The 12,192-nt window shown below is 51.0% G+C and overlaps 1 protein-coding gene across 2 annotated transcripts; it reads right to left on the bottom strand.

Moving 5' to 3' along the window:
• Positions 1-6,948: 6,948 nt before the first annotated feature.
• LOC137438810 (uncharacterized) lies at positions 6,949-10,246 on the bottom strand. Of its 2 annotated transcripts, XM_068134187.2 has the most exons (3): positions 10,011-10,246; positions 9,649-9,706; positions 6,949-9,458 (listed from the first exon to the last, which is right to left on the bottom strand). In XM_068134187.2, exon 3 carries the CDS (start codon positions 9,456-9,458, stop codon positions 7,332-7,334), a length of 2,127 nt encoding a protein of 708 aa, XP_067990288.2. In that variant the 5' UTR covers positions 9,649-9,706; positions 10,011-10,246; the 3' UTR covers positions 6,949-7,331. The 2 variants fall into 2 exon arrangements, with proteins under 2 accessions (XP_067990288.2, XP_067990289.2); XM_068134188.2 differs by lacking the exon at positions 9,649-9,706.
• Between the last annotated feature and the right edge of the window lie 1,946 nt (positions 10,247-12,192).

Here is a 12,192-nt window from a genome sequence, read left to right as displayed (position 1 = left end):
AAAAAAAATTAAAATTGCAAGAATACGTACCGTAAGATGCCAACAGCACCAATATTAAAGGCGCAATAACCATTAATATGGCAGTGGCCCGCCCTGTTAGGGTTGGGCTTTTCACTTAAAATGGGCTTTCACTCAAAAAAATATGACACTACATGTGGTTTGCAATGCAAAATAAAGAAAGTGGTCCCTTTATGAGTGTGTGAATGGAAATTACACATAAACAAAACAGTTTTTGGTTTGAGCAAGAAGTTTTAGATATGCAAAATCAAAATTTTAAATAATCAATCTTTGATTTATCTTTCGCAAACACAAAATAAAATATTTTGGCACACAAATCATTTTGAACTAAAGGGCACTCGGTATAATGCATACCTCAGCCATTGGCAACACAACATTCAAACCTTTTACTTCACACACCTTTAACTATATATTGAACATTGAACAAAAAAAAAAAAAAAAAAAACACACCTTTAACTATATATTGAAGCACGCGGTGCTACGCGCACGACTTGCTACCAAGGGGGAAGCGGACAACGCGGTCAGTTTAATGTTCTTTATTCAAAGAAGTCACTGTAGCACTGGCACGCTCCGGGCTGCGCGCCCGGTGTATATCCTGAGGCCACGCCTACCCCTCGGGCGTGGCCGCCGCCCACTTGGTGCGCGGAATGATGTCACCACGCCAGTGGGCTTTCGTGTCCGCCACACGCGCCCCCCCCCCAGAATTCCCGCGCACCTGGAGGGCCAGTTTGCGGGGCAAACGGATGACCTGGCCGAAGCGCCCTCTGGCGACCGGCGGCGTCCGGGGTGCAGGGATGCCAGGTGGGATGCCCCCGGCTGTACCCGGGATGGGTGCCGGACCGGGGGGCGGCGTGCCTGCAGTGCTGGGCGGTGCCGGGGGTCCACCCGCAGGGGGGCGGCCCTGACGCGGGGGCCGAGCCACCGGCGGTGGGTGGTCCACGTCGAGGTGGACCGGCTTGAGGCGGTCTATGGAGACCCGGTCAGGAGTGCCGCCGATGTGCAGGGTGAAATGTTTCACCCCGGTCTCCAGCACGCGGAAAGGCCCGTCGTACGGGGGCCGCAGTGGTGTCCGGTGGGCGTCGTGCCGGGACGAAGACGTACTCCGCGGTGCGAAGCTCCGGGGCGACGTGTGTAGGAGGCGGTCTCCAGCAGCGCAGTACGCTCCTGCGCCGCAGACCAAGGTGCCGTGGGGTCGGGGAGGAACCCGCCCGGCATGCGCAGCAGTTGTCCAAAGACCAACTCCGCCGCGGATGCACGCAGGTCCTCCTTGGGCGCCGTCCGGAGGCCCAGCAGGACCCAGGGGAGCATGTCGACCCAGCCGCCGTCGCGGAGGGTGGCCCGGAGCACGGCCTTCAACGAGCGGTGGAACCGCTCGCACAGGCCGTTGGCCTAGGGGTGGTAGGCCGTGGTTCGGTGCAGCTGGACCCCGAGCCCCCGCGCTACCGCCCCCCAGAGCTCCGAGGTGAACTGGGGGCCGCGGTCGGATGAGATGTCCGAGGGAGTGCCGAACCGGGCGACCCAGGTGGCGATGAACGCCTGCGCGACGTCTGCCGCCGTCATCGCCGCCAAAGGCACGGCCTCCGGCCACCGGGTGGTGCGGTCCACCATGGTAAGGACATGGGTGAAACCCCGCGAGGGGGGCAGAGGTCCCACTAAGTCCACGTGCAAGTGGTCGAACCTACGTGCCGGCACCGTAAACGGGGCCAATGGGGCCTGGGTATGCCGGTGCACCTTCGCGCGCTGGCACGCGAGGCACGTCCTGGTCCAGCTGCGGACGGCCTTCCGGAGGCCATGCCAGACAAACTTGTCAGCGACCAACCTCTGGGAGGCCTTCGTGCCCGGGTGGGACAGGCCGTGGATGGCGTCAAAAACCTGGCACTGCCAGCCTGCGGGCACGATGGGGCGAGGCCGCCCGAGGGAGACGTCGCAAACGAGGGCCGTGCCCGCGCCGTCGAAGGGCACCTCGGTGATGCGGAGGCCCGTGACGGCAGTCCGCAAGGCCTGGACCCCGGGGTCGGCGGCCTGGTCCGCCGCCATCCGGGCATAGTCGATGCCAAGGTGGACTGCGTGGGCGACGGCCCGAGAAAGGCATTCGGCCACTGGGTTGTCCTTTCCCGCGACGTGTCGGATGTCCGTCGTGTACTCGGACACGGCCGCGAGGTGACGCTGTTGCCGGGCCGATCACGGCTCGGCGACCTTGCCCATCGCGAAAACCAGCGGCTTGTGGTCGACGAAGGCCGTGAACGCACGGCCCTCGAGCAGATAGCGGAAGTGCCTGACCGCCAGGTGAAGCCCAAGAAACTCGTGGTCGAAGGTACTGTAACGGCGTTCGGGCGGGCGAAGCTGCCGGCTGAAGAACGCCAGCGGTTGCCAAGCACCACGCACCCATTGCTCGTGCACCGCGCCCACCGCGTAGTCCGAGGCGTCGGTGGTGAGGGCGATCGGGGCATCGGGCGCCGGGTGCGCGAGCATGGTGGCGTTGGCCAAGGCGAGCTTCGTGCCCGAGAACGCCGCGTCCATCTGCTCGGTCCAGGTAACGTCACATTTGCCCGGCTTCCCTCGAAGGGCCTCGTGTAAGGGGCGCAGGAGCTGGGCTATGCGGGTCAGGAACCGATGGTAAAAGTTTACCATGCCCAGGAACTCATGGAGCCCCTTGATCGTGCGGGGGCGCGGAAACCCCTTCACCGCCTCCACCTTGGCCGGTAGGGGGACGGCCCCGTGCCTGGTGACGCGGTGCCCCAAAAAGTCGATTTCAGCGACACCGAACCGGCACTTGGCGGGGTTCACGATCAGGCCATGCTGGCCCAGACGTTCGAAGAGCGTGCGGAGGTGACGAAGGTGATCTTCGCGGGAAGCGCTGGTGACGAGGATGTCGTCCAGGTAGACATACAAAAAATCCAAGCCGCGCAAGACGCTGTCCATGAGGAGCTGGAATGCCTGGGCCGCATTTTTCAAACCGAAGGGCATCCGAAGAAATTCGAAAAGCCTGAATGGCGTGCTGACAGCCGTCTTCGGGATGTCCTCCGGCCTGACAGGGACCTGATGGTAGCCGCGTACGAGGTCCACCTTTGAAAAGAAGGACATCCCCGCCAACCGGGCGGAGAAATCCTGGATGTTGGGGACGGGGTAGCGGTCGGGGGTGGTGGCGTCGTTGAGGCGCCGGTAGTCCCCGCACGGTCACCATCCCCCGCCGGGCTTGGGCACGATGTGGAGCGGGGACGCCCACGCGCTCTCGGAGCGCCGCACGATGCCGAGCCGCTCCAGCGTAGCGAACTCCGCTTTAGCTACGGCGAGCTTCGTCGGCTCGAGGCGGCGTGCCTGGGCGTAGGGATGTGATGTTCCACCCCGTGCTTGACGGTCCCCGCCGAGAAGGTGGGCCGCGTGAGGGCCGGGAAACCCGCGAGGAGGCGGGCGAATTCGTCCGCTGCCGGAAGCGTACAGATGAACCTGGCCGGAACGGAACCGCTCAGCAAGCCGCTCAGCGAGCCGCTCGATGAGCCGCTCTGTGAGCTGCTCAACGAGGCAGGCAGCGCGCACGCGAGCGAGCTGAACGTCTCAGCCTGGACAGGCCTTCTGCGCTTTACATCGACCAGTAATCCATTAGCACATAAGAAGTCCACGCCGAGCAGTGCCATGGGCATGTCGGCCGTAACGAACGACCAACGGAAAACCTGCCCTCCGAACCGCAGAGAGAGACAGCGTTTTCCGTACGTGCATATAGACGTACCATTGGCCGCAAGCAGCGCGGGACCTCGGCCCGCGGTGTGCTTGTCGGACGTACCGGCAGGAACGACACTCACCTGTGCCCCCGTGTCGCACAGGTAACGGCGCCCGGACAAGGTGTCCGTTATGTACAGAAGGCTATTTGAATTGCCGACGCTCACCGTTGCCACCGAGCGCCGGCTCGCCCGTTTCCCGACCTGCCGAATGAGCACGGCGGGCACACTGCCGAGCCTCGTGGCCGAACTTGGCATGGAAGAAACACCAGGTGGGCAGCTGCGGCGTCGGAGGCCGCGGTTTTCTTCGCGGCGGCGGCGGTGGTGGTGGGCGGGGCGTGGCGGCGGACATGAGGTGCTGTGCATCGGGGAAAGCCTCGGGAGCCTCGGGAGCGGAAACCGCACCAAGACCTGCCTGCGTGTCCAAAGCCGCGTAGTATTTGTCGGCCTCGGCAGCGAGTGCACGGGGTTCCGTTAACGCGGAACCAGCCAAAGCGAGGCGGACTCGTGCTGGCAGCTGGCGTCGAAATAACGCCCGGAATAGAGCGTTCGGGGTTTCGTCGCCCATGAGCGCCAGCATATGGTCCATACGGACCGACGGTCACGTGTCCCCGATCTCGGGGAAGTCCAAGAGGCGATCGGCCCGTGCGTCCACCGTAAGGCCGAACGTGGCGAGGAGGAGATGCTTGACCGCCTCGTAATTGCCGTCGGCAGGTGGATCCCTTAGGACCGATACGACACGGGTGGCCGTGCCGGGCCCGAGGGCGGCGACCACGTGGCAGTACATGGTCTCGTCCACCGTGATGCCTCGAAGTCGGAACTGGGCTTCTGCCTGCAGGAACCAAACTTCGGCTTGTGACTCCCAGAATTCGGGGAGCTTGATGGAGACCGCGTTGGTAGCCATTGTTGCGGCGGTTTCAGGTGGTCAGCGACGGCTGACTCGAATGTCGGAGGTCACCAATGAAGCACGCGGTGCTACGCGCGCGACTTGCTACCAAGCAGGAAGCAGACAACGCGGTAAGTTTAATGTTCTTTATTCAAAGAGGTCACTGTAGCACTGGCGCGCTCCGGGCTGCGCGCCCGGTGTATATCCTGAGGCCACGCCTACCCCTAGGGCGTGGCCGCCGCCCACTTGGTGCGCGGAATGATGTCACCACGCCAGTGGGCTTTCGTGTCCGCCACAATATACCATTAAAGGATACTTGGCGTAACCAACCCGTCATGTCACCACAATATTTCGCTTTCAGTCAGACAGAGAAACAAACAAAAAAACAGACAAACAGAGTTTAAAATGTCATAAAAGTTTCAATTTCAGACACATCAACATCTCACTTTGCGTGCCTTTTCCTTTGCAAATTTTGTTACAAATTCAACCAGATCAAGTGCTGATGCCTGGGCATGTTCAATTGATATAGTTGCCAAGCCAACTCATCTCTTTTCCAACATTGTAGAGCGTATGTAAGTTTTTATAAGTTTGAGCTTTTAGAAACTAGGTTCACCAATTGCCACTGATACTGTATAAAATAATTTGTATAAAACAGTGACCCTTTAAGGTTCAGTAATGCGCCCCTCTGATGTCTGCGCCCTAGGCGGCTGCCTAGTTGGCCTAATGGTAGCGCCGGCCCTGCATATACGACCCTATATCCTCTTTGCTTCGTCCTCAGAGGAAGAGACGTCCCTCTCATCTCGCCTCCCTCATCACCATTTCCACAGGTCCATCACTCCCTGGTCCACAGTCCGTCCATGCAACGCCGTCCAGCACGACCACACCAACCAGCTCGTGCCAGCGACAAGACCTCGCCTGTCCCTATTGTTCATCGTGTGTGAGTCTGGTAAACGCCACCCAGCATGACCACACCAACCAGCTCGTGCCAGCGACAAGCCCTCGTCTGTCCCTATTGTTCATCGTGTGTGAGTCTGGTAAACGCCACCCAGCACGACCACACCAACCACCTCGTGCCAGCGACAAGACCTCGCCTGTCCCTATTGTTCATCGTGTGTGAGTCTGGTAAACGCCACCCAGCATGACCACACCAACCAGCTCGTGCCAGCGACAAGCCCTCGTCTGTCCCTATTGTTCATCGTGTGTGAGTCTGGTAAATGCCCCCCAGCACGACCACACCAGCCAGCTCGTGCCAGCGACATGCCCTCACCTGTCCCTATTGCTCATTGTGTGTGAGTCCGGTAAACGCCGCCCAGCACGACCACACTAACCAGCTCTTGCCAGCGACAAGACCTCGCCTGTCCCTATTGTTCATCGTGTGTGAGTCTGGTAAACGCCGCCCAGCACGACCACACCAACCAGCTCTTGCCAGCGACAAGCCCTCGCCTGTCCCTATTGTTCATTGTGTGTGAGTCTGGTAAACGGCACCCAGCACGACCACACCAACCAGCCCATGCCAGCGACAAGCCCCAGCCTGTCCCTATAGTTCATCGTGTGTGAGTCAGGTAAACGCCGCCCAGCACGACCACACCAACCAGCTCGTGCCAGCGACAAGCCCTCGCCTGTCCCTATTGTTCATTGTGTGTGAGTCTGGTAAACGGCGCCCAGCACGACCACACCAACCAGCTCCTGCCAGCACCATGCCCTCACCTGTCCCCATTGTTCATTGTGTTTGAGTCTGGTAAACGGCGCCCAGCACGACCACACCAACCAGCTCGTGCCAGCGACCAGACCTCGCCTGTCCCTATTGTTCATTGTGTGTGAGTCAGGTAAACGCTGCTCAGCACGACCACACCAACCAGCTCGTGTCAGCGACAAGCCCTCACCTGTCCCTATTGTTCATTGTGTGTGAGTCTGGTAAACGGCGCCCTTAGGTGTTATGTTTTATTTATTTCCTATTATACACAAGTTTGGTTTTTCATCCCTCACCTCCACATTTGTTTTCCTCGTGCGCCAGATCTGTCCGGGATCTCCTGTCTTCTCTACCCCCCTGTAGTCTATTTGCAGCCTCTATCATTTCTATTGTGAACCTAGAAATGTTTTATAGTATAAGGTTTTTTGATGGATTTGTCATCCCATGGGGTTAATAAAGTATTTCAGCTTGGTTGTCCTCCGGACAACCTCGGGGAAATTTTTTTATATGCTAATTAAGGCGACCATTACCGGAAATCCTATTTTCTTCAATATCTCCAATACTATCCATGAAATGTTCATGAAAATGGTGTCTATACCTATGTTTTCAGGGTCAAGGATTAAGGTAAACATGTGAAATAGTGTGTATTTACATGTATTGTTATGATACCTACACAAGATACATTGATCATGTAAATATCCATATGATTACGTGCTAACAATGCAAATTCCATTTGATTTTCTTAGTCAGATTTAAAGGAAAAGGTACACCAGGTCCCTGGCTTCAAAAACATTTATCAAAAGGTAAACATGCTTGTATTATGTATTCCATTTGATACTTATTTTGTTACCAAACAAAACTTGACATGTATTTCTCAATATCAAGGTTTCTTAACGAATCAAATCGACTGATTCTCAGTATATCCACACTTATTAACCTCATGCAGAGAACATTTGCATTGATTTATAGTAGATTAAACATAATGAATTATTAAACTTGAGGTTTTGAAAGGCCAAGATATTCAATCTTCATCCACTTCTTGCTCCTCACTGTCCTCATCATTGCGATGATCAGGATCATTTGCTTGGGAATAAGGGTTCAAACACCCCTCACCACCCCCACATTTGCAGTAAATGGTGCAAGATAGTTGATTTTTGCAGCAGCTACAAGTTGCAGAGCTACAGAATTTGCCTTCTATCTTGCACCCACAGCTAAGGACATCAATTAGTCCTGGTGGAGCTGGAGGACCAATGTTATAGCTGGGAGATGGAATGCCATCCTTCACAGTCCATCCAAACTCACTAATATCTACCGTTGGTGGACATTGTTGGTCAGCTGCCTTCCACAAGATCATCTGAAGATGTGCCCGCAGCACATGATGTAGAAGATTGGCATCTGTGGGTGGTAATGCCATGATACGAGCTGGTTTACCTTTCCTTCTTGCATAGATCCTGTAACGGGCAATATTCATGGAGGTGCCAGGAGGTTGGGCATAGATTGCAGCAAAGAAATGTTGCCCTGTTTCCATTAAGTCATCATGTGTGGCATCTTTTTCACCAAGTACATCGGACAGCCCAGGAAAGTCCTGTGCCTGTAATGTCTTGAGAGCACCAAGTTTCCCTTTGTTAAAAGGATAAGATACAGTGTCACAGCCACTTAGAGCATGCATTCCTAACAACTGCATGCATTTAGTGCCCAGCTGCATACAACTTTCATTGATGTTCAATTGCATTGCACTTCCTTTTTCAATGATACCTGCAGGGTTCATTTGAAACTCATGAGCCATGACATGTGTTTCACGACATCCATTGGGAGTTGACACTTGGAGGTCAAAGTTATCAAACCAACCAAATATTGGTCCAACTCTTCGGGTCACTCCCATTGCCTGATGAAGCAGAGTAGTGTTATCTCCCACAAATTTTGCCGCTGACTTGCGGAAACGTATGACCTCATCATATGACACAGTGAATCCATAGTCATGCAGGAGTTTAATCAACTCAGAACTGCCATATCTATGGTGCAGTTTTGCTGCAAGCCCAAGTGTAGTCTGATTTCTAGTACCTGTGATGTGGCTCTGTATAGCTTGAGCTAAACTGAGCGACTTCTGTGTTATCTTGCCATTTGAGACAAGTTCTGAAATCATATTTAGCAATGTTGCACTAGTTTGTTTCAGTGTATTGTTGTATGTAAAGTCTCCAAGATCAAAGACAGCATTGTTATACTCTACTGATTCTGCTTCACATCTGACCTGTCTTACCACAGCATCTACACGTTCTTCATTAACTGAATCTACCTTTACCAATTTCAAAGACTTGCCAACTAAATCTCTGAATCCTACAACAGATGCACACCCCTCCAAATGCACCACAACAATATCATCCCCTAAAGTGGTCACTAATTTTGAGAACATTTGTTTACAAGATAATTCACCACCAAAACTGCAGTACATATCATACAGTTCAATGGATGTCCATGTACACAACTTTTGATTGTCATATAAGTGATTAATTACCATCTCCAGGGCATCATCATCATTTACTCTACACTGGCGTAGCAAGTTAGTGTGTTTGGGCATTATCATGAACAAATCATAGCATTTCTTGTGGTATTGTGCATCTGCAGCTGGCAAATCTGTAAGGGCACCCTTGATGCGGATTTCAACCTGTCTACCCCATTCATCATTTCTCTGTTCACATGCATCTAGAAGTACATCTTTGAATGCTTGATATCCAGGGCGATCTTTGGTCTCACACTGGATAACTCGGTTCCATCGTTCTGGGTGTCTAGGGTCTATAGCTACACACTCCTCTACACATATTAAACAATGCTTTTGGAACTGAAATGTGGGAAGTTGTGACCTTCTGACTCTGGTACGAGGTTCTTCATTCACTGAAGAGGGGAAACCATCTCTTCTTTTCTTGGCCAAATACTTTGCGATGTTTTGCTTTGAGGTGTATGAACAATAACAGTTTTTATGACACTCTATGGTTGCACTATCTCCTGTTTCAAGTAACATCTCCAACTTCTGATGGATATCATCCCCCCTATCTTTACTGCTTTGGATTATTTTCTTGATTGCTGCAACCTTGAAGACTTGTAAGGATCCCTTCTCACAGCAGGATGGGAATATGCACCTTGAGCTGGCCATCTGTGAAAAAACAATACCATGCAAGACACCATCACCGCAAACTACAGCAAGATAGGTGCAGTTAACAAAGCAAGTGACTACTCTATCACACTAAAAACCTAAAACTATAAAGCAAGCCAGACAAGTGCAAAAGAGCAAATGACATACAAAGAATAAAATCTATAATTGATGTTATGGTTGAAAAATGTACCTCTACTGTTGTCCTCTTTCCACTGCAATTGGGTGCTCATTCATATCACATGCTTTACCTTGGCCATTGGGAGATATATATATCTTGTAATGGTGCAGTGGAAAAAGCACATCCCACAATCCATCTAAGAAAAAAGATTATATTATGCAAAGCACCATCACCAAACGTATGGTATAAAGTTTCAACAAACTAAGTGCATTAAATAAGGTGCAAAACAAAATATCAAATCAACATGCTATAATATATGTTTCATGACAATCATATCAAAATAATGATGAATCAGTGTTTATATTCATACAATTAAATTGATTAGGAATTGTTTGAGATGCTTGAACATAAATCTTAAATACTATGTGCTTTACCTCTACTGTGCTACAATGCCTATCATGATTGAGATTTTCTCCGGTCAGAACTTGATTCTAACGGGTACTCGTACACTTGTGGCCTGTCAAAAGAAAACCCTACATTGATATAAAACAAGATTTACAACAAAGTGCATAATTTTGATCATTTCAAATGTACATGCAGGTATTTATCATCATCCCAATGTCTGTTCGTTGAAATCAATGATCTGAAATTGAACCATTAAGATCCACAATTTTACATCAAAAAATGGACCAATTCGCATGATATGTCAAAATACATAATGTTTTTTTCATCTGATGACATTTAAAATATATTTAACATAATCCTTGACCCTGAAAACATAGGTCTAGACATCATTTTCATGAAATTATCATGAATAGTTTTGGAGATATTGAAGAAAGTATCATTTCCAGTAATGGCCGCCTTAATTTGCATATTAAAAAAATTCCCCGAGGTTGTCCGGAGGACAACCAAGCTGAAATACTTTATTAACCCCATGGGATGACAAATCCATCAAAAAACCTTATACTATAAAACATTTCTAGGTACCCCTCTCTGGCAACTCGACTACTGTTGTATTTCATTATAATAAACCTTTTTAGCTCAGATGTTTTCCCACCTTTTACCTCCCTCACGTTGATCCACCCGGTTCGGCCTTGAATTGGAGCGACCCTCGGGGTTTTGTAAATACTAAAGAACAGTTAATTGAATGCACTGTAAATATGGTAATCTTGGCGATTTCAGGAGTACCAAAAGCTCCTGTCGCGCGACAGACGACGCTGGTCATACCTGCCGATGTGACACGGCCTGCATAAATTGTGCAGAAGATTGGCAGAGGTAGTTTAATATGGGAAATATAAAGGTGCTAGGGATGTTTAAGAACAATGAAAATAGGGATTACGTGATGCAAGATGGTGTCTCTGAAAACAGGCATTTTGACCACACTTTGTATAAATATATATTATGATGCAAAGATGGACTGATTAGATTATGGAGTCAATAGGTCAAAGGTCAGAGTCTGTAATCGGTGTTCGTTACCATGACAACCTAAAAACGGCTGAAGGGATAAATCCTCCCATAGTTCCGAATAAATAAATAAATAGATTGAACCACCTTTAGAGGCTATTTTTCCCCGCAGAGCAGGTGTTGGTCCTTTTTTGGGCACCGTGGTCCCCTTTTTGAAGCAATGATTTATGGCCGGATGCCCTTCCCGCCACCAACCCTATTAGTCACCTCTTGTGACACACAGGGAATTACCAGTGAGCTGGTACTCAATTTGCCAACCTTGGAAGGATTACAGGCTGAGTCAACCCCCCTGGCGTTAATTCAGCGATCGACCGGGATTCAAACCCAGGATCCTAGGATCCTAAGCCGGCACCCGAACCACTGAGCCAACAACCAGGCTAAATAAATAAATACATTATGAGTTCCAAATAAATCCTCCAATACTTAAGCAGTTATTTCATAGTTATATTATTTAGTTTAATTGTCTCAAGTCCGTGTTGATATATCTGTGAAAAACGCCAAATATCGTCATTCCACATTCTTTTTTGTAGACTGTCTGCCTCATATTTTCCTCAACCACAAACACATTATCCCCGCAGCCCCCCTCTTCCTCGTAACCACTTCACGAGTGTCTCTGGCTTAAGATCGCGTGATAATCAGATGCTCGTGGACCGATTTTCCTCATGAGTGCCCGGTGGGCCGTTATCAGGTACGTTTCCTGAGTGCTTCCCGAAGAAGATCACGACAAGAGAGCACCTCTGCCCATGAACGAGGAGAGGAGGCGAAGCAAAGAGTGAGGAAATTCAGAGAGCTATAAAGGAGGTTGCGTGATGCAATCTCAGAGACAGAGGGAAAGAAGGGCATATTTGAAGTTTTCACAGACTTTGTTCAGGGCTCGATTGATTATTTTTTTATTCACACAACACAAGTTTTCTCTTGCCCTTCCTTCTCTTTCCTGTGGCTTTTGGCTCCACCCTTTTACTCTCTTCCTTATATCTTCTTATTCCGTCTTTGGACACCTTTGCTTTTCTGTTCCCATGTCAGATAGCTCTGTCGCTGGACCCTCTGGAGAGCTCCCCCCACAATTCAGAATGGAGCAGGTAGATCGTTGGTGGCCTCAGCATCCCTGGGATGCTTTGTGTGAGTACGCTGGTGGGCGGACCTGCAAATGGA

This window comes from Myxine glutinosa, chromosome 7, assembly GCF_964187855.1.
Source record: "Myxine glutinosa chromosome 7, kmMyxGlut1.1, whole genome shotgun sequence".
NCBI lineage: Eukaryota > Metazoa > Chordata > Myxini > Myxiniformes > Myxinidae > Myxine > Myxine glutinosa.
Note: the sequence above shows the minus strand (reverse complement) of the source record. Positions and strands in the feature narration are given on the sequence as shown.

Bases quoted from the DNA above. Each gene is read 5' to 3' on its own strand.
- LOC137438810 (XM_068134187.2), bottom strand. From the start codon at position 9,458: ATGGCCAGCTCAAGGTGCATATTCCCATCCTGCTGTGAGAAGGGATCC.